The sequence below is a fragment of the Lasioglossum baleicum genome, chromosome 20 (genome assembly GCF_051020765.1).
Source record: "Lasioglossum baleicum chromosome 20, iyLasBale1, whole genome shotgun sequence".
NCBI classification, from domain to species: Eukaryota; Metazoa; Arthropoda; class Insecta; order Hymenoptera; family Halictidae; genus Lasioglossum; species Lasioglossum baleicum.
Window position 1 is genome coordinate 5689144 of NC_134948.1, and position 20294 is coordinate 5709437.

The following is a 20294-nucleotide window of genomic DNA, read 5'->3' on the forward strand; positions in this document are numbered from 1 at the left end:
GTAAAACTTTTGAAATTCGAATTCCGGAAGTAACGCGCACGCCATGCGTCGAGTATCGAGAATGTCGGTCTCTATGCGATACATCGATATACGTTCGATTTTCGCGGCTTGTCGATATCTCGAATCTCAAATATCGTTTGGTCTTTCTTCCGTAACCGTACCCAGAAGAAAGAAGGAACGTAAGTACGCTCCGACAAATTTATTCGATTTCGTTGTAATAATCATGTATTTCGACTTTTTCAAGCTATCATTTCGAACGCGAACGTTCGCGAGATTCAAAGGAAATTGTTAAACAAAGAATCTGTTGTGGAATCATCGAAATAAACATTATTGTTGACAGAACCACGTGTGTAAGGGTTACGCGGCAACAGTGACGATCACTTCCCATTTATAATTGTCGTGATCGTATTCATATTTCGATTATTTTTCAAGTCATAGTTATTGTTTGTTGTTGTGGTTTATCTTCTTCTTTCAATCAACTGAAAAATGCGGTGATAATAATATCTATACAATTTTGCAGAATGGCGGACGCTGCTCCAGCCGCGCGTGGAGGATTCCGTGGAGGTTTTGGCTCTCGTGGAGGTGGCGGTGACCGTGGTGGATCTCGTGGTAGAGGTCGTGGAGGCAGAGGAAGAGGCCGTGGTCGTGGACGCGGCAAGGAAGACAGCAAGGAATGGATTCCAGTGACCAAGCTTGGTCGTTTGGTCAGGGATGGTAAAATCGAAAGCTTGGAGCACATCTATCTCTTCTCGTTGCCTATTAAAGAATACGAAATCATCGACAAATTCCTTGGAGTCGATCTGAAGGATGAAGTCTTGAAAATCATGCCTGTACAGAAGCAGACCAGGGCTGGTCAACGTACCCGTTTCAAGGTGAATTTGCAACGTTCAAAACAGAATAACTTTCTTACAGTTAGACCAAAAGCGAGTCACCGTATATTTTAATCTAAATAAAAACCGTTAGACAGTGCTTCTTATTTCAACATTATACAGAATTCATTTAGTGTTAATGTCTTTTACCTTTGAATATCTCGAAAACAAGAAATATATGACTTAGACCACTTTGATAATTATGGGCACATTTATGGTCTGTTCGATGAAATGAGGTATCAAAGTACTTGTCCAGCATTATGTCCTTTGCCAACTACTATCTGAGAAGGCGAACTTTACCTCTGTGGCACTAGAGTGGCTGTGTTTACGTTTGATTCATTTCAATTTTTCAAATAGCTATTTCTGTGTTCCAGGCATTTGTAGCCATAGGCGACTACAAGGGCCACATTGGTTTAGGCGTGAAGTGCTCCAAAGAAGTAGCTACTGCCATCCGTGGTGCTATCATCTTGGCCAAACTCTCGGTTGTGCCAGTGCGTCGTGGTTACTGGGGTAACAAGATCGGTGACCCCCACACCGTGCCATGCAAAGTCACTGGTAAATGTGGATCGGTTCAGGTGCGTTTGATCCCTGCGCCTAGAGGTACAGGCATCGTCTCCGCACCCGTACCGAAGAAACTGCTCCAAATGGCTGGTATCGAAGACTGTTACACGTCCGCGAGAGGGTCGACGTGTACTCTTGGTAACTTCGCCAAGGCTACTTATGCAGCCATCGCCAAGACGTATGCGTACCTGACACCAGACCTCTGGCACAACCAGGCACTGAAAAAAGCACCTTACCAGGAATATGCAGACTTCCTATTCAAGAACCACAAAGGTGTGGGCGGACAAAGACCTGCTGAGGTTGTTTAAACAATAAATCTCCATGTGAAAAATTCTACCAAAGCGTTCTGTGTACTCTCTTCTCCTACATTCTTTATATTCTATATTAACTTTAATTGATAGACTGCAGATGTTCATGCATTCTCCAGGAAGTGAACTGAAATAAAATCCTATTTTTAATGGGAACAGTCTTCGTAGATTCAAAACAAATGAACATTGTGCAAAATGCTATCGAGTTTTATATTCTAGCTTTTTTTTTAACATTTTTATAAACCATAAATGCATAAAAATCCACAGTCTACTGATTAGATTCGGATATATTACATGTTTTCGTAACAAATTATTTTATTGAAATTTCTTTATTATTAAACAGTGTAAAACAAATAGGATAATTATAATGATACATGACAGTTCTTGTAAAGGACATCACGTAGTATCCATGTCTTTGGAACTTTTAAACTGACTATAGGCACCATTAAAAGTTTTCAAAGTATGGTCGCAAATCTTTTCGAAGTCTTGCAAACCTTTCCTTAAAATGTCTATCGCCTTTCCTTTCTTCGCTTGTATCCTTAGATAAATATTTCCCTCTGCTGGATGATTGACAAAGCAAGCACAGAATTCCACATCAGGGCTGTGTAAGAACATTTATATAAATAAATAAAAGCGGAAAACAATGCTGAGGATATTCGGAAATCTATTAGAAATAAATCTCTGATCGTACTTCTGAGTGATCACTGTTACTAAAGCATTTCCCAGAGTGTAGCCTTCATTCATGAACACGAAAGTTTTGTTTTTATCGGACGATTGTTCGCCATTTACCTGCAAATCAAATTTTAATTATATAAAATACACGTATATGTACCGTAGAAAATATTTCTTTGGAATATAGAAGTTTTCTATCAAATACCGTACCTCTGCTAGTCTACCCATCTTTGTTTAGTCGTTGTTTAATTGATGTGCAGTATTTTTATTAATTCACGTTACTCTTTCGATGTTCAATAAACGACAGTGTCCATAACCATAACAATACCATGTGATCTGTACATAATCATGTGAACATCGCTGAACAATATTCCTACAAATCGGAGAAAGTAAAACACAATTATTTGAATCTTTTAATAAATAGTAAATGAAAATTTTGTTCTGCATCTGTGACTTACTGTCTTGTTCTCGAAAATTTACACTGAAATTTATACACTGGACAAAAGGTGATGTGCAACTGCCGACACAGTGTTTAATTTAAAGGTAACAATGAACCTAACCTCACTTCGAATTCTCAATTGTGTAAATATATGCGACACGATTACAGATTTAATATTACAAAATGTACAGTGCATTCTATAGATTTTATTTAAATATCCTAACTTCGTTTCCTAAACGTTATCCTAACGTTTAATGTAATTGACAATTAAATTAAGAATGAATGGTCGACTCTAATCATAATTTTTGTTTTACAGGATAAAAAGCAAAGTTGATTCGACATAAAAGATGTCTCTAAGAAGTTTAGTTGCCAATGTGCAGCTAATGGTAAGGGTCCATAGTGTCATAGGGAGAAGATACCTTGCGTCGAATTCAAAAAATCAAGTTCTCGAATCTGTGGAAGAAGAACCAGTGTTTCTGAGCGAAGCGGACAACATAGAAACCAAAAGAAATAAATCAAGACTGAATATCGAACATAGAAATATCATAAATGGCCGGAAACCCTATGATGAACCCATGGCTTGGTATCACAACACAGTGAGGTATAAAAGACGAATATTAGGTAGGTATGGTATGGAGGCGTTAGGAGTACCTGCTGGGTTAGCTTGGCCAACACGTGAAGAAGTAGAGGATGCTAAGGAATGGGAGAGAGTTGCATATCCGCAAACCATTCAACAAACATGGCGGAAAATCGCTGCGGAGAAAAAGAAAAAAGAGGAGGATATTATGGCTAGGTATGCGAAGTTAGTCGAGAAACTTTTGATAGAGTTGAACTGAATATACATGGCGTGTTGTTGTTATTTACAGGCAAGAAAAGATCGCGGCTAGAATGGCTACCATGGGAAATCTGATAGCCTCTGTGAAAGAAAGAGTTGCGAAGAAGCAAATGGAAGCGGAACAGGCGATTCTAAAGAAACAACGTCGGCTAGACGAAATTAGAAAACAATTGCGTGCTACGGGTACTGTGACTACCGCGAAAATGAATGAAATGTTAGAAACATATGAAAAGGAAGATAAAAAGAGGAAGAAGGAAGCCAAGAAACAACGACAGCTTGAGAGGCAGAAGCAATATTTAGCGACGAATATGCCAATAGAAAAGCCTGCGGCAGAAACATCTTCGGAAAGCAGAGAAGGATCGCCGGCTGCTGAAACAACGCCGAAAACCTAAATATTTCCACCGAAGCGTGCCGTGTATCTACTTGAAAATCATTTCTATATATGGTAACACAAAAAAGTTTCAAAGAAAATAGAATTGAATTGAAAATATTCTAGGAACCTCGGAATAACGTTATTTACACATCATAGTAAATATTATATATTTTTTGTTTGTTTTTGCTAATACAAAAAAACGTTACATGTTACTCTGTAAGAGCTAGAAGAAACTATACCATAATGTGTAGTATTAAATGACTCGATAAGACATGTATTCAGGCACAATCAAGGCAATATCAATCCATTCTGGTCGAACTGTTTCACATGGATTTCAAGTATCCCAGAGATATCTGTTTCACAACCGTCCGCGAACAAGTTCTTTATGTTCTCTATATAAATCTTGTGGTAGCGGCAGCATCGTTGCTAGAGAAGTCAGCTCTCGACCGTTGAACATACGTCAGAGTTCTCGACATGATTCTGTACGATCGAAGATGGTTTTCCATTAGCTAGAACGTCCTGAGACGATTCGTTTCCTTTCGTGGCACTGTGAGCATCGCGAGCAACGGTGGTCTCCGTTTGATCGCAACTTTGTATATTTTGTACGTGCAACTCGTCGATCACTATCAAACGCAACTTGTTTCTCTCCGTATGTCAGGCAGACTGAAGCTGCGACGGGGACGACAATTCATAAAACTGAAAGTTCAACTCTTCGCCAAAGAGATTCTCTGGCGTGATGATTTCTGGCGTGATGATCTCTGGTTCGATCATGTTCAAGCCTAAGGTTGCCGGATTCAAATCCGTGACTAGATAACCCTCGCTTATAAGCCCGCACTCCTCCGCCACTACCTCTTTCGACACAGGATTAAGGAAATCTATAAAATTGTAACAATTGTAATTGCTTTCAGTTACAAGATTATCAAGAAACCGATAGAATCCTTACCACTTTCCTTCACAGGATAATGGAGTTCTTGCGGCTGCTGAGCGGTCTGCGTCGAATCGTGTTCGTTGCTGGACATCATCATAGGGATCAAATACTGTACTTCTACTTCCTTCTTGATACCACTGAGTATTTGCTCTGCACAGTGCTCCAATGTCACAGAGCTCACTATGCTCTCCGTTTCCTCTTCCGAAGCTGGTTGAGCGATGCTAGCGGTCGCTGCTTCCACTTCGTCTATGGGATTTATGTGACTGCAAAGAATTTCAATAAATAAAACAGACCCGAAAGCTTACAGTTAGGGTGACTATCATATTTGTTCGAATATCTTGGAAACTATTAAATCTAGAGGAATGGTTTAAATGGCAAATTCGAGTACTTTTTATTCAGGAATTCAGCTACGCAAACCAATTTTAGATATCTTTATTTGTTTAAAAATACATTAGGAAATAGTAATTTTTTAAAATTCATTCTTCCATTGTAACGTTCATCCATATTTCTGAATATTTATGTACTAGAAGAATTTGATTAGTAATTATAGAAATCGTGTCACCTAATACTTCTCTGAGAATTCTCGGGTTCCACAGGTAACTTGGCAACTTGCTTCGTCGAGGGATTGATGATTTGCCTAGGTCTAGAGTCCATGGATCTGTTGGCAATGGCCCATAGGTGACCAGCCCCATGGGGAGCCTTTGATCCCTTACGGAAGTGCGGGTTTATAGAAAGATTGTGTCGCACAGAATTCTTCCAACGATCGTCGTTGCTCTTGTAATACGGGAAACGTTCGCTACGGAAAGGAAATAAAACCATGAATAATACGAAAAGATTAATCGGACAATTGTCGTCCTATCTCGAATAAATCCTCGTGTATCTACATTTCAAGGGGCTTCATTTGCATAATGACAAACGATTAGGAACAATAACCCTACGGTTCATGTAAGCATCGATAAGCTTGCACCCCACATAGACCAATTTTCTTCACCTGTTCACGGCGATGTCACGGCGGGTTACAAGCCCCTATAATTAAGAGACCTCCCTCTGGTATGACGCTCCGATTGTAAGGCGATCTTTCGAAATTTCGTAAGGCTAAGGTTTCGAACATTATAATTCCATACTCGATACGCTAACTAAAACAAAATTCGACGAACGTGTACAAATCGTTTAATGCAATAATAATCATTTTGTTCAGAGCTACAGCGGTCGTAGTAAGAGCGTATATTAGTAATTTGAAGAAAATGTTCATTGCTGACGAATGCGATTCTAACTATGTTGTAGTATCAATTTTTCAAATTACGTAATTTCGAAAAGAAAACACGAAACTACTTTTACAACCTGTCAAACTGCGGAGATCCTGTAATTATCAATTATCTGCAACAATGCTGGTGTGGTTTTGCGAACGATCCTGTCTTGTTAGCAGAATCATTTAGCAAACGTTCGGTAATAGGAAATTGGACGGGAAGGAGTTCAGGGGCTCGATTATCTATAGCGTAGTTTTTCACGAGCCCACGATCGAACAGGTGAAAGCACATAGAGCCCAGTAAATTGTGCGCATTCGTGTTGGAGGGGTTGCAAACGTCGAGGAGAGTTGTCGGTACCAGGTGGTACCATGTTCGAGGGCAGCGGTACCAAGGGGTACCATCTAAGAACCTTCCTCTGACCCTCCCCGACAAGCCACCTCGCATCGACGCAGGCCACACATGCACAAACACACGCGTGCGCAAATTTGTAGAAACCTGTTCCCTACATTTACCTCTGAAGTTTTAGTTATACAGGGTGGACCGGAACCACTTTCGCTGATAAACATTATTTTACGAAAATATTCGAGTAGCTTCCTCAAATGTCGGTTAAGAAGCGTACCAGGTTGGAATCATAATATTCGATACCTATGCTTGAAAAAATGTTTCTTTTCACGTTTTTAATAGCTCGAGACTAAATCTTTTCATCGAGAATACGTGCTCAAGAAAGTACATAGATTTTTCGAGAAAGCACTTACGAGATCCATTGGTAAATAGCCGACACAGTCAGCTCTCCTCTTTCTCTAAGGGCATGTTCAATGAGCTCTGTGTAAGTGAACGGTGGCTTTTTGGGACCATTATACGAGTAAGTCCGTGTCGTATCCTGATAGGTTGTACCGGTCTCGTTGTAACTCCTTTTGACGTCGTTCGCGTAGGTGGAACTGTAAGTGCGTCCATTTACTTTAGTCTTACTCCCTACAAAAAAGAAAGTTCAAACATTAACGGAGGTGGAAGCAGCGCCAGAATTATCGACTAATTAGGCAATTGTTCGAGTTCTTTTTACGAGGAGTGGGTGGGTACTCGAAATTTCCGGGTAACCGGATATCACGAATTTTCGGGAACCGCCCCGAACCCGAATTTCCGGGTGCCCGTCCATCCCTACATTTTAGACTAGAAACTTGAAATAATATATTTCTGTTCCCGTAAGTCGTGCGTGGGTTAACAAAAATTCTATGCACACCATTATGGTTGTCCCTGTACATTGGTGCATTGGATTTCTCATCTGCAGCCTCGATGAATGAATCCAATTTGAAGTCCAATAACCAGGACAGGTTCCCAGTTTCCTGATCGTCGAATTGTTGGTGATGTTGCTGATGCTGATTCTGCTGCTGCTGCTGGTGGTGGTGATGCTGATGGTGATGGTGGTTACTGAAAGGCGGGCCAAGTTTGTTCTCTTGCAGATTCGTCGAAGGTAACGTCACCACTGGTTCCCAGTAGCTTGAGTCCACCTGGTAGCTGGTTTCCTCGACTTGGACGTTCTGAATCGCTTGTTCCAGTCTGTGTACCGATGGCGAGGAAGTCGGGGACGCAGCGATCTCACCAACATTCTGCTGTGATTCCGATTCAGAGACAGTAGTCCAAGTGCAATTGGTCCCATCTACCAGGAGGACCTCCAAGCGTGCCATAGGACACTCTTCGACGGCTTCCTGGGCCGATAACGGGGAAAATAGAGCGGCGGTGTTGTCGCCGATCACCTGGTTAGAGGCCACCAGCTCCATCGGAGTCTCAATTTCTTCAAGGTGATACCGTTTCCTGCTGTTCTGGACTTCCTCGCACAAACTCTCTATATCCAGATCGTCAAAGATCCGCTTCTTCGCCGTTCGCGACTGGTTATTCGACACCTCGTGATCCGGAATCCCTCCGGTACCCGAAGACGGTCCGATCATGCTCTGTTCAAAGGTCAATTTTCACTGGACTTTCCCGGGACCCGCGAAAATAGCGTGTTCTAATATTTTTCATTTACAATTACAGCAGACTTCATCTTATCCGGCCTCGCTTGAACCGGTCAACGCAATCGTTCGTTTCATTCTACGAATTTTTAACCCTTAGCACTCGAGTGGTGACTCTGTACCATTATTTAAAATATTGTTTACATTATTAGATATGTTGATATCTAATCAATGATTAAACATTTAAGTACTGTACAGGGCACTGTATCAATTTCGTATTCACCAAATTTAAAAAATCATTGAGAACGAAAATATTCTAGGTCGGGAGAAAAGTGAAAATAGCTCCGAGTGCAAAGGGTTAAATCTATAACTTAGAGGAAAATGGACACTGTTTTACGAAAGTCGAGGCTTCAAGCTTCAAAATGAGTTCACGGTCGTGGTTATACTATGTTTTTACGAAACGATCGCGATTTAAATATCGACGATTTTTCGAAAATCGGGAATGTAGTATTTAAATACCGTTTCGAATGACTATATAAGGATTAGGTTCAGTCCCACACATGGGCCGGTTAAGAGGGAATCTTGTAAACATGCGTGCACGAGGAATTACTCAACGAATTTATTTCTTTGCGTGTATGTTATAAAAAAAGGAAATGGCGAAAAAACTTTTGGTAGACACATTCTAGTTATTTTATTTACACAGTAATGTAAAATAGCGACGCTTACTTAGCGCTCCGTATAAAGTACTCTTTGTACACGAAGCTATTTCGACTGCAAAATTCGAACCAAACGGGACAACTTTAATTTATAGCTGTGCTACGATTGGCAACAAAAAATAAAATAAAACGTAAATTTCAACGTACACCGATCGCTAATAGCGTTGGGAAGCATTGGAAAGCTTTGGAGTGCAACATAAAATAATGAAAAACGTGCAGTGTAACTTCCAAGGCCATTCCAAGGGGTATCCTAAAATCAAAATAAATGTTAAAATAAAAGATACAACGTTGATTTCTCGCGACACTTAAATGGGCTTTCGAAATAGAATTGAAAAAACACAACGATCTATTTTTTTTTATCATTCGTTTTCATCGAATTAGTAGATGGAAATCCACTTTGCTTTGGAGTAGTAATCTAAATCTTCGGAGTTACATCGAGACCCATTTAATAATGATCAGCCGCAACAATTCGAATGATCCACTTAATAATTTAAAAAAAAAATGAAAAAACAATAAAAATCACTTGACTCATCGAATCGTAATCGCTTACCTCGACGCTCCTGTTCTCGATATCGTTGAGCCGATTCGCGATGCCGATTACTTCAGGCGATCGTCGAAAGAATGGTTAAACTGGTCATCACGAGGTCTTATTGTCAGCGAGAAGACGACCATTCAGAAAATTCGAGTGTCTCATTGATGCTGGTATGTACTCCAAATTGTCACACGGGAAACACGAAGAAAACAGTTGTTTCGATTTCGGCTGGGAAGCGTTCGCGATCGACAGGACCAACTGGAGAACAGCGCAACTTATTACCGATATCTCATCGTCACACTACACACGATCACTGTTCGCCGATCAACAATGATTGATGATTTCGTTTACGACTGCGAGTTTCCACTTTGTAAACGGTATATCACCTTGCGTTCGGACGTTTTTCGAATATCTGCATGATCAACTACCGCGACCACGACTGTCTTCTTGCCTTTTGTATTTCAACTGTTACGCGGCGGTATGCGCGCTCATCTCCTAGCCATGATCGCGATGGAGGGGATGCCGCGTCGGCGCGGTACAAGATGCGCGCGCACATGGAACGGCGTACAGTGCTTTGCCTTTTGCTTTATTCGAATACCTATAAAGGAGAACAATACAAATGTTGTAAACATTCAAGTAATCCTGAAATATTACTTAGGCATCTCGGTCTGCAGGTTCCACCAAACTGGGCGTTTAACGAAATGTTTCAATCACTTTTAATAGATATTTCAAAAATATATATCTATCTTTCAAATAAGAAAATTTTATCATTAAATATTTCATACGATAATTGAATTCATTTGTCTCCAAAGATAATAGACTAACCTAAAAACTACATATATAATTATACGCGTTGATGTATAAATTATAAAATATTCAAGTATTGTATGAGCTTATTTATAACTATAATATAAAACTGTAAAAACTGATTACAACGATTCTCGTAAAAATAATTCTTGTAACAATCTCACTTGTAAATCTTAATTACAGTCGGAGCTATTTTAACTCGAAAATTAAACATTTCTTCCTGCCTAGAATAATTCATCCATTCTATATAATTTTTTTCATTTTATGGATATGGAGTTGATGAAACACCTCCTCCAATACTGAAATGTTCAGTAATTGATTAGATAGCAATATATTTAATCATCTAAACAATGTTTTAGTCTACTCTCAGCGAATTAGGAGCAAGAAATTCTAAAACCCTCTAGAGTGATTTTGTGCCGAAGTTTTGGTGTATTCGGGTCGTGATAAATAGACTGCGGATGTTTATGGATTTATGGCTTATGAAAATTTTCAAAAAATGCTATAATATAAAATTCGATAGAATTTTGTACGATTTTTATTTGTTTTAGATCTACAAAGGCTGTTCCCATGAAAAATATAGGATTCTATTTCATTCGACTTTCGTCAAATTTGTCTAATAACATCCGCAGTCTAGTGATGAACAAGTTGACCGCTACTTAGACGAGAATAACAGAGAATTCGTTTCTTCAGAGGTTTCCAAGGTGCCTAACCTTAACCCCTTAAATCATTGGACCCCAGTAACGCATTCGATGTAATCGGGGTTGGGGTGGAGGCGCTCACGATCCCCTTCAATCCCCTTACGCATGCAATTTGCGATACACCGGCGCAGATAGGCGGTGGGCGGTGGGGCAGCTGTGCGGACGAGTCGATTTCGCGAGTGTTCTCCGTGTGACGTTTCCCGCCATCGCGGGTACATATCTTTATTTATCAGCTGCACATACGTTCATATCCGAGCAGCCAAGGTCAAGGTGACACTATTTGAAAAAGGGGTATTCATAATAGTCGCTGGTTGTCGCCTCTTTCCTCATGGCGGCACGTGGCTGTCATAACACGCCGATACGGCCGATACCTGTCCCGTACTGAAAAGGTGTCGGTAATCGGACAAACGCAGACTCATCACGGGGTCAAGATTACACGAGTATAGCAACCCCAGGAGTCGAACGATACTGTTGTCAACATCAAAATTGAAGTGGATGATATTACGTGCGTGCCGGATTATCTAACTTCGTTGAAAGTTAATTCGAGTGAGAGTGACCGGAAGAAAAAAAATCAACAGAATATAGTGGAGCGGCTAGAACTATTAGTTGTAAGATGTACAGATCGGGCAGACGTAAATATCAAAATTTATTGCTACACACGTCGCAAAGGGAACGAAGAAAACGGGAGCGCGGATTCGCCTCGATTTAACAGACTGTACCGTGAAAGCGATTATACATATATATATATATACACACATATATACATGTTTGTATATATATATTGTGCGTCGCGACTCGCGTGATTCTCGCGCGGAGTGTACCATCGGAGTGTGTAGTGTGTAGTGTGTAGTATGTAGTGTAGATGCATGCACTCGCTGCTTCGCACGGCGCACGGCGATCACACAACGTCACGGCGAATGACATTTAAATTTTCCAGTTGAAGATTCCGCTACCGCAGAAACGGAGAAAATAGGGTTACGGCGCGTTTACAGAAACCGTGTTCGCGTTCGGGTTCGCGTTCGCGTTCTTCGACACGTTACATTACGTCAGCGTAGAAGTTCGAAACAGTCAAAGTCGAAAGGAAGCGCATCATGAACGTAGACAACGACTTGGACCATCATTTGTTGCGCCAGTTCAGCTGTCTAAGCACCACCGATAAGGACGATCTGGTGGAACAGCTGCAGAGCATGCTCGCTGGCAACCAAATAAATGAGACAGCCGCCAGGTTCTTCCTCGATATGAATAACTGGTGAGAAACACTAATCCTTCCCGCCTGACGTTCTTACCGACGATCGAGTATCGCCCCGTCTCTCGCGACCTAACCCTAACCGTCGCCATGTTTATGTTGAGAGTTCACGTCTCTTGTATCTGTTATCTTTTGACCTCTGTGTTGACAGTTCGCATTCACCGATCCGATCCTACCTTATCGTTTCTACGATTCCGAGCATATAACAATTAATAATTTTTATCTGGTCATCGACTATTTAGCGCTCGAATTCTTGTAAATTTAGGATAATTTCAATCTTAATTTCAAATGCGTTTCTTCGAAGAGATAAGCTTTTATCAGAGATAAGCGATAATAAACAAAAAAAGGAAACCAACGCAACAAGCATTGTTCTTTGATCATTGTTAAGCAATAATTACCGTGTAATTACAGGAACCTCCAGGCAGCTATATGTAGTTATTTCGACTGTGAGTCGCCGTTTCAATTCCCGTGCATGACGCTGATATGCGACAGTACGATCGGCAACGGTGAATCTGTGCCACCAGATACTAAATTTCGAAAATCATGGCACGTGCAGAACAGTGGTACAGAGCCATGGCCAGACGGAGTTTGTCTACAACACACCGGAGGGGTAATAATGGGATGTACAAGGGTACCTGTTCTATCTCTAGGTCCTAAAGAAACGATGGAGGTGAGTGTCGAGCTCGTAAGTCCTCAGGTTCCTAATGTCACCTATGAAAGTAAATGGAGGATGAAAACTTCTACGGGTTCTTATTTCGGTGGTAAGTTTTTTCTTTCTTTTCAATATCAAGATATCATTGTGCAATCATTTATTTGTTGCTTCTCCTTCTTTGTTTAGACATTATCTGGGTGATTATTACGGTGAGCGAGTGTGGCACCTTAGCGGTTACTCAACAGCTACATCAATTAAGTACTTCACAGTCGAATGATGTACAAATGTGTTAGCCCTTGATATCCGGAGACTTCCCTTAAATTTTATACCTTTTTTTTCTCTGTTTCCTTTTTGAAAAATATCTCGATTTATTTGAAATCAAAAGAGTGAGCACACGATCGACACACACGTTTGGAAGATGCTACTTTAAACAATAGGAGTACATATTTTCTGCTGCAGACAATGCGATAAACGATATCCTAGCAGACGTTTACACATGATTTAAGGAAGTACTGGATTCGAAAACTGTATAGATGTAATTGTAATTTTTGTTAGATTCGAGAGCTGTTTACATAAGGCCTTTTAACGTCCATGCTTGTCAGTTACGTCTATAAAACGTGCTCTTTCTTTCTGTCTTTCTTTCTTTGCACATTTGTGATTTTCACTTGACGGAAACGAGTGAAACTGGAAGTTGTAACAGACACGTATGGACCATATTAAAGACCGGTACTGTGACAATGAGAGAAATTGGTATATATATATATATATACATATATATATAAACAAACATACATACATACATATATGTATATATAAATAAATATATATATATGTATATATACATATGCGTGTGTATGTACAATTATTAAGATACGAGTTTATTAAAAGTATAATTTTTATTAGGAAATAAAGCATAGATATAGTTAGAAATTGTACAATAACTTGGATTATATTCATTTTACAATTGGAAACTGAATCGGGAATGCGTACTTTTTCGATGATCCTGTTCTCCGGCAAATTGTAAGAAGTAGCTGTCGTGTACATGATTAAACAGCCATCTCCATAGCGATTTTCGCGTGTGGACTGTATCCGGTCAATTCGAAATCTTCCGGTAGAAAATCGTCAATATCTTGAACGTTCCTAACTATTTTTAAACGTGGGAACGGTTTCGGTTCGCGCTCTATTTGTTTCTCAAGCGCAGCCACATGATTGAGGTACACGTGACAGTCGCCCATCGTATGTACAAATTCACCTGGCTAAAAATAAACAAGAAAATAGAAGTTTTATCCAAACGATTCTGCAGTTTGTTTCTGTAGAAATTTAGAAAAAAAAACAACCCGAGCAGAATAGCAGAAAGACAAAATTAAGTATGCTTCAGCCAAAAAATATTCAGCAGTCACTGGACACAGTGCACTATCGTTTTAGCGATACACACAAGTGTAACAATATATAATGTGATACTATTTAATTATATTAGCAATTTCGATCGAATATTTTCTGCCAGAAGTAATATCCAATTGTAAAGGACATATCAAACCTTTAAATTTGTGATATGTGCTAGCATGTAAGTTAACAGAGAATAGGATGCTATATTAAAAGGTACACCAAGACCCATATCGGCGCTTCTCTGATAAAGTTGACAGGATAATTCCCCATTGCCAACATAAAATTGAACAAGACAATGACAAGGAGGTAGTGCCATCAGTGGAATATCGTTTGTATTCCATGCTGTCATAATTATTCTTCTGTCATCAGGAGAATTCTTTATCTTATCTATAACGTCCTTCAATTGATCGATGCCTGTTTACCAAGGAAAATAATTTCATTTTGATTTGCAAACATACCAGTTTGGTTAACAGCATATTAAATAACATTACCTTGACCCGTATAATCTGTGTGCATATCTTGATATTTCGCTCCGTAGTGCCTCCATTGAAATCCGTAAACAGGTCCTAAGTCTCCTTCTTCTCTATCGTTAAATCCATGCGAATCTAGAAATTCCCGTGAGCTGTTTCCATCCCATATATGAATCCCTTTCGACGAGAGTTCTTTCGCGTTCGTTGATCCTTTTATAAACCATAGCAGCTCCTCGACTACTCCTTTCCAAAACACTCGTTTTGTGGTCAGTAATGGAAATACACCTATAACAGGTAAGTCATTTCTAATATTATTATATCGTACTTAATTCAAAGTTTACATGAAAATATATGTATTCTTACCGTCTCTTAAACTATATCTCATATGAGTTCCGAAAGTCGATAATGTGCCGACACCTGTACGATCGGACTTCTTGATTCCATGTTTAATTATTTTATGGATTAAACGTAAATATTGATGTTCCTCGTGTTCATTTTCATTTTCTGCATGCTTAGTTCCATTCAAGTTATCTGCCAAAGTCGCACTCATTATTTTTACGCGATTGTTTCACCAACAATGTAACTGTGTACTTCAAAATTAACCTCTTTTGCTATTACATTCCTGCATTTCCCGCCCATTTCGAACAATTTACCTTCTGCTAACTATATTTAAATATAACTAAATATATATTCGATTTCGATATATATAGATGATATATATAGACAAGAATAGAAGCAAGAAGAGAATCTACCTGCTTATAATTTGATTTGTACAATAAATTGAAAATCGGAAAGGAGATAAGGAAAAGAAACGGGTGATTTTTGAGGTTCGCGCCGTAACTGTTTTCAAATTATTAACAAAACAAAGCACGGACCAATCAGAGCGCAACTAATTTCGATGAAAGGTCCCGCGTTCTGATTGGTCCGCGTAACTCGAAAATAAAAAACCACCTCAGGCTCAAGTACCATATCACCCCTTTCAGTTTCCTAAGCACTTTCTGGAACACCCTCTGTACATAATTTACAAATAAATATAAAGAAAAAAAATACCGACCTGAGGGTACGCCCGTCGCTGTATATTAGGTAAAGAAGGCAGCCGTAAGGAATGCTAATCTGATTGGTTATTATTTAATTAATAGGTATACAGAAATTTGCTATTGGTCGAAGTGACAATGTCAGCGAATCAAATTATGAAAATGTGTCGTTCCGGCTACCTTGTGCATTTACATTTACAGCCTTGATTTCAATTTCAATGCAAATGCAAGAAAAATGCAATTTCACGTTTATATATATATAGTGATTACACGTTCTATCGGAACGAGCCAATGGTATTCTTTTCTGGAAATGTAGAAAATATTTAGAGTTGTTTTTACACGTTGACAACTCGAGGACAATCAAAATTGAATATTGATGAGGGTTCCATTAAATTTTTAAGAAGAACAACAATGGTGCTCGATAAAGTAAACTCTTCCATATTAAAAATCATCGAACCCTACAGAAAATGGGTTATCGAAAATCCGAAGTTACTGGCAGATTTGGAAGAAACAATTCAATGTTTATCTTACTTCACAGCTGGTTCGAAAAAAAACATTATTCTTTCCTTAACAAGATATAATGCTTTCGTTTTGATATATCGTCGAAATTAATTTTTTCTAGGTCGTTTCAACAATTCCACATTGACCTCAGAGCTCATTTACTCTTTATCAAATCTGATAGTACTTTTTAATGATTTGTTAATGTGCAGTGGAAGGCATTTACATCTAAAGTTTCCACAATTTAAATCGAAAATCAAAATCTGGTTAACTGTCATCGAATATACGGAAACTCTGCTTGAGATCTCTGCTAGAAAACGGTGGGGACGCACTGGTAAATGGTTTATAATTATTACGATACAACTATTCAAGTAAGTTGTTGTTATTTCCAAGTTCTTGTACTTTTAATGATTGGAGAGAAGGACAGTAAAAAAATTCATGTACAAAAATCGTTTTCAGAGCTGTGCTGAGACTTTTGTTGGTACATGTGTACAAAGAAGGGATAGTAAAGAGTCCTCCGCTGAAACCGCTTAATAGAAACAAGTTGAATGAGTCGGAAGAAGAGAAAATAAAAGAAGGATTCACATTGAAGCGATCCGGCACTGTTGTCAGGAGTATAAGAGGCACAAATTCAATGCATATGCGTACATGGGAGCCTCTGTCCCCTAGTATTCATGATAATTTAAACTCTTCCACTAAATTAGAAAGAAATATAGCTTTAGCGGAGGTAAATGTTTACGTTTATTAGTTATTAATTATTATTACTTGTGTTTAATATGGTTTTTTCTTTTTTAGAGTTTGTATATTATGAAACCACTGTTTCATCTAGGTTGTATATCTGTAACAGGTGAAAAACAATGGCCACCATGGCTACTGTCATTAATCATTGATTTGCTTAGGTAAATAACTTTCTAACAACAATATTAATGAGAAATTCAATTGGAGAGCAGTATATTAAAACTGTACGTTGTATCTTCTAGTTTGCAAATATTCAATAAGGAAGTAAAGACAACTGCATTTAGTAAAGAGGACAGAGGAGAGTTACATAGACGAAGAGCCGCTCTATTGCTTTATCTTCTAAGATCTCCATTTTATGATAAATGTAGTAGGCTTCGGATATATGCTTTCCTTACCGCATTATCCAAGAAAGTGCCTTTCGCAAGGTTAATCGCAGAACCGATAAAAAGATATCTTCCACACTGGCAGAGCACATACTTTTATGTGTGGTCTGTCTAGTTTATAATAATCATTGCATATCTTTGATATTTGGGAATGGTTGTTCACGAAAAACTAAGGGATACCTAATAGGAAATATTAAGAAACATAATGATTTGAATGTGAAGGACTAACTCATTGTAGATGGTGATGTAAATAGAACAATTCAGAGATTTGTGTCTACGGAATACGAGGCATAGATGAGGTCAAGGGAATCGTATATATCATTTATAAATTTCTATATATGTTAGTTACTGAGGAAGCTACAAACATTTCTCTAACTTGGTAACGGAAACGGCGGGAAAATGCACGTGGAATATTTCGTTTATAATTTTCAACGTTAAACGTTAGGAATATACGATGCGCTTACTTTTTATACTGTCATACTTTAGTAGAGAATAAAATCTCAACAGGATTTTTTAAATTGAGATCAGATCTACACACATCTTTCAATTTTTCTCTTTCAAATGTAAATGGCTGCATTTATAATAAACCAAGGAAGGAGGGAGGGTGAGGCAGAGAGAGAAAGAGAAATAAAGGATCAATTAATGTGGGAAACATTATGAATGGTACTTTCATAGAAAATATATTTCCCTGCCCAATAAAGTCTCATGAATCTCCTTACGAAACTTCCTAATCGTTAAAACCATAATACGCATGGCAATAGATCGCACATATATTACATTCTGAAAGTAATACAGCGTAGCAGAAAATACAAATATGGCCTTTGGAATTAAATAAAGTGATTTCCATACAAAAAAAAAACTACTTATTCACACATCTGAAGCAATGAATTTATAGTTATGTCTTTCTTCCCTTGATTCACATCGTAAACAGACTTAATTACTTCCTTGTCGACGTTCGGGAACATTTCAAATATCTGCAATCAATATGCTCGAGTGGTGATTCTCATAAAAACCAAAATAATGCTGCATCTTCGATAATTAAAGTATAGAAGTATAATTACTTCTGAGTATAAGTATAAACTCAATGCACTACCTGTTTCAACTCGACCTCGGCATTTGGCATAGAACTGGGTGCAACGGGTGGTGCAGCAGCTGCAGGTGGTGTCGTGTAAACATTTACCGTGTTTGGATATCGTTTCATACCGAACATCGTCGGAGAAGGGACCGCCACAACTGACGGTGGTGCGTTCATGTACGGATGTCCCTTGGTCTATTGAAATTTGATCAAATAATTAAACGATCGATACAAATCTCTTTACGATATTAATAATCGATCATTTACCATGTTAGCTACCAAGCTAAAAACTAGATTTATCATTCCCTCTTGATTGTCTCCTTGCTTTCCGCTAAGCATATACCAACCCTCGCGTGTCTCTCCCTTTTGGAGGACTTGTTGTGGAATGTCTATGTGGCCCCATGCTATCAACTCGTCCATTACAAAAGAACATTCATCGTAAATTTCTACGTATATTTGTGTAACTCCGGGTGGCAAGAAACTATAATAACAGGAAAAAAATATGTACACGATACTTAGATATACCTGAAAGTACGTACATATGCATTCTTTAAAATGCGTATACCATCGAATAACTTTGTTCCAATGTGGATTTTTTGCTCCGTTGGAGCATGTGTGTGTCTCGTAGACGGCATGGCCTACTCTCAGTCTTACGTAAGGGTCCATTCTGATCATCCCATAGTTTTTTACTAGTTTAGCCTACAGGAAGTATCTTTTTGAAATTACGAATAAAATGTTATTACAAAAATATATGCGTATCGATTCTACAGAGTAAACTTAAATCTCTGCAATATCAAGACCAATAGCTATCGGATTACCTGAGCAATCGTTATGCTAAGCGTACCAACGTGCGGTTCGTGCATCGTAGGCATACTTTGCAGCTGCAGCTGATGAAGTGCGAGCGCAGCTTGTTCATCGGCAGCTTCTTGTTGTTCCTGGATACTGTGTTCCTCTACTCTAAGAAATCCCTGAGGTAGAGGGCCCAGAAAGACCTATATAGAAAATTCTGTGTCATATATTCATATTTTAGCTTAATATTACTTATTCTCCAACATCGCTATCGCTCAATCAAAAAAGAAAGAATTGCATCGTACTCCAAAAAATTTAATCATTGCGCCATTGACAACGAATGAATGTGCACTATTTACCCGTTTTTTCCATTCTTCGTATAAATCCGATCGCCTCTCGGTTTCCATTACAAAATAATGTGAAGTCTTATTCTCGGAAGTATCCAAAATAACTCGACTCGTTTAATGTAGAAGAACCGCTGTCACAGTGCAAAAGAAACCTGTCAAACTACCTACGTGAAAACGTTTTGATGCATCGAAATGTAATCATAACACGCATATGATACGGTGACAGCACGCCATCTTAGAGAAATCTTAGAAAAAGAGGTCGCGCGGATGGTAACGAGCGCTTTTTGAACTTAATTTTCTGAAGAAACCCTTTGCATCAAGTACCCGCGTGAATCTATCGCGACATTAAACTAGCATATTTTTAATGGAACGCTGTTTTGATACCTCGTTTATCGATTCGTATTATATCAAATAAGAAATATAATAAACTTTTATATAAGAAACAAATAAACTTTCTTAGAAATGTACAATGTATGAGCAAAATTCATATATTCCACTATAGTTATATATAATAATAGTTCCAATTAAACGTCGACAAATTTATCCACTACAGATATGATAAGCTCAAGGTCACGTGAAGGACGTGACCATTCATCCCACGCCTATTATATACAATCAGACTCACAACATAAAACGTGTACACGATTACTATATATAATCTATTTAGAACACTAATAATATCATATATTTAAATATTTTACAGTGACGTTCACTTGAGAAATTTTTTACATTTTTTGAAATATAT

The 20294-nt window shown here is 38.6% G+C and overlaps 8 protein-coding genes across 10 annotated transcripts; 4 read left to right on the top strand and 4 right to left on the bottom strand.

The window, feature by feature from the left end:
* The first annotated feature begins 48 nt into the window (after positions 1-48).
* On the top strand, positions 49-1771 carry Rps2 (ribosomal protein S2). The gene is made up of 3 exons (XM_076443980.1): positions 49-179; positions 521-872; positions 1244-1771. Exons 2-3 carry the CDS (start codon positions 522-524, stop codon positions 1736-1738), a joined length of 846 nt encoding a protein of 281 aa, XP_076300095.1. The 5' UTR covers positions 49-179; position 521; the 3' UTR covers positions 1739-1771.
* Positions 1772-2041: 270 nt separating this feature from the next.
* L(2)37cg (RNA polymerases I and III subunit AC2 l(2)37Cg) lies at positions 2042-3261 on the bottom strand. The gene is made up of 4 exons (XM_076443993.1): positions 2869-3261; positions 2621-2783; positions 2430-2527; positions 2042-2339 (listed from the first exon to the last, which is right to left on the bottom strand). Exons 2-4 carry the CDS (start codon positions 2636-2638, stop codon positions 2135-2137), a joined length of 321 nt encoding a protein of 106 aa, XP_076300108.1. The 5' UTR covers positions 2639-2783; positions 2869-3261; the 3' UTR covers positions 2042-2134.
* Positions 2812-4174, top strand: Crif (growth arrest and DNA damage-inducible proteins-interacting protein CRIF). Of its 2 annotated transcripts, none has more exons than XM_076443983.1 (3): positions 2812-2953; positions 3166-3642; positions 3716-4174. In XM_076443983.1, exons 2-3 carry the CDS (start codon positions 3197-3199, stop codon positions 4074-4076), a joined length of 807 nt encoding a protein of 268 aa, XP_076300098.1. In that variant the 5' UTR covers positions 2812-2953; positions 3166-3196; the 3' UTR covers positions 4077-4174. The 2 variants fall into 2 exon arrangements, with proteins under 2 accessions (XP_076300098.1, XP_076300099.1); XM_076443984.1 differs by having other exon boundaries at positions 2946-3034.
* On the bottom strand, positions 4160-11114 carry LOC143218630 (uncharacterized). Of its 2 annotated transcripts, XM_076443945.1 has the most exons (7): positions 9445-11114; positions 9042-9144; positions 7470-8178; positions 6988-7204; positions 5548-5781; positions 5001-5248; positions 4160-4932 (listed from the first exon to the last, which is right to left on the bottom strand). In XM_076443945.1, the coding sequence occupies exons 2-7, from the start codon at positions 9129-9131 to the stop codon at positions 4712-4714; spliced, it is 1719 nt and encodes a 572-aa protein (XP_076300060.1). In that variant the 5' UTR covers positions 9132-9144; positions 9445-11114; the 3' UTR covers positions 4160-4711. The 2 variants fall into 2 exon arrangements, with proteins under 2 accessions (XP_076300060.1, XP_076300059.1); XM_076443944.1 differs by having other exon boundaries at positions 9042-11114.
* On the top strand, positions 11059-14123 carry LOC143218652 (protein ILRUN). Its single transcript, XM_076443987.1, has 4 exons — positions 11059-11563; positions 11869-12180; positions 12589-12938; positions 13016-14123. Exons 2-4 carry the CDS (start codon positions 12023-12025, stop codon positions 13120-13122), a joined length of 615 nt encoding a protein of 204 aa, XP_076300102.1. The 5' UTR covers positions 11059-11563; positions 11869-12022; the 3' UTR covers positions 13123-14123.
* Ts (Thymidylate synthase) lies at positions 13707-15474 on the bottom strand. Its single transcript, XM_076443977.1, has 4 exons — positions 15049-15474; positions 14707-14970; positions 14367-14629; positions 13707-14085 (listed from the first exon to the last, which is right to left on the bottom strand). Exons 1-4 carry the CDS (start codon positions 15233-15235, stop codon positions 13876-13878), a joined length of 924 nt encoding a protein of 307 aa, XP_076300092.1. The 5' UTR covers positions 15236-15474; the 3' UTR covers positions 13707-13875.
* A 251-nt stretch (positions 15475-15725) lies between these two features.
* Pex16 (peroxisomal biogenesis factor 16) lies at positions 15726-17813 on the top strand. Its single transcript, XM_076443976.1, has 5 exons — positions 15726-16260; positions 16342-16588; positions 16677-16944; positions 17013-17116; positions 17198-17813. The coding sequence occupies exons 1-5, from the start codon at positions 16131-16133 to the stop codon at positions 17451-17453; spliced, it is 1005 nt and encodes a 334-aa protein (XP_076300091.1). The 5' UTR covers positions 15726-16130; the 3' UTR covers positions 17454-17813.
* A 168-nt stretch (positions 17814-17981) lies between these two features.
* LOC143218646 (toll-interacting protein B) lies at positions 17982-19702 on the bottom strand. The gene is made up of 6 exons (XM_076443979.1): positions 19562-19702; positions 19232-19405; positions 18979-19112; positions 18681-18894; positions 18432-18608; positions 17982-18312 (listed from the first exon to the last, which is right to left on the bottom strand). The coding sequence occupies exons 1-6, from the start codon at positions 19607-19609 to the stop codon at positions 18202-18204; spliced, it is 858 nt and encodes a 285-aa protein (XP_076300094.1). The 5' UTR covers positions 19610-19702; the 3' UTR covers positions 17982-18201.
* Positions 19703-20294: the final 592 nt, after the last annotated feature.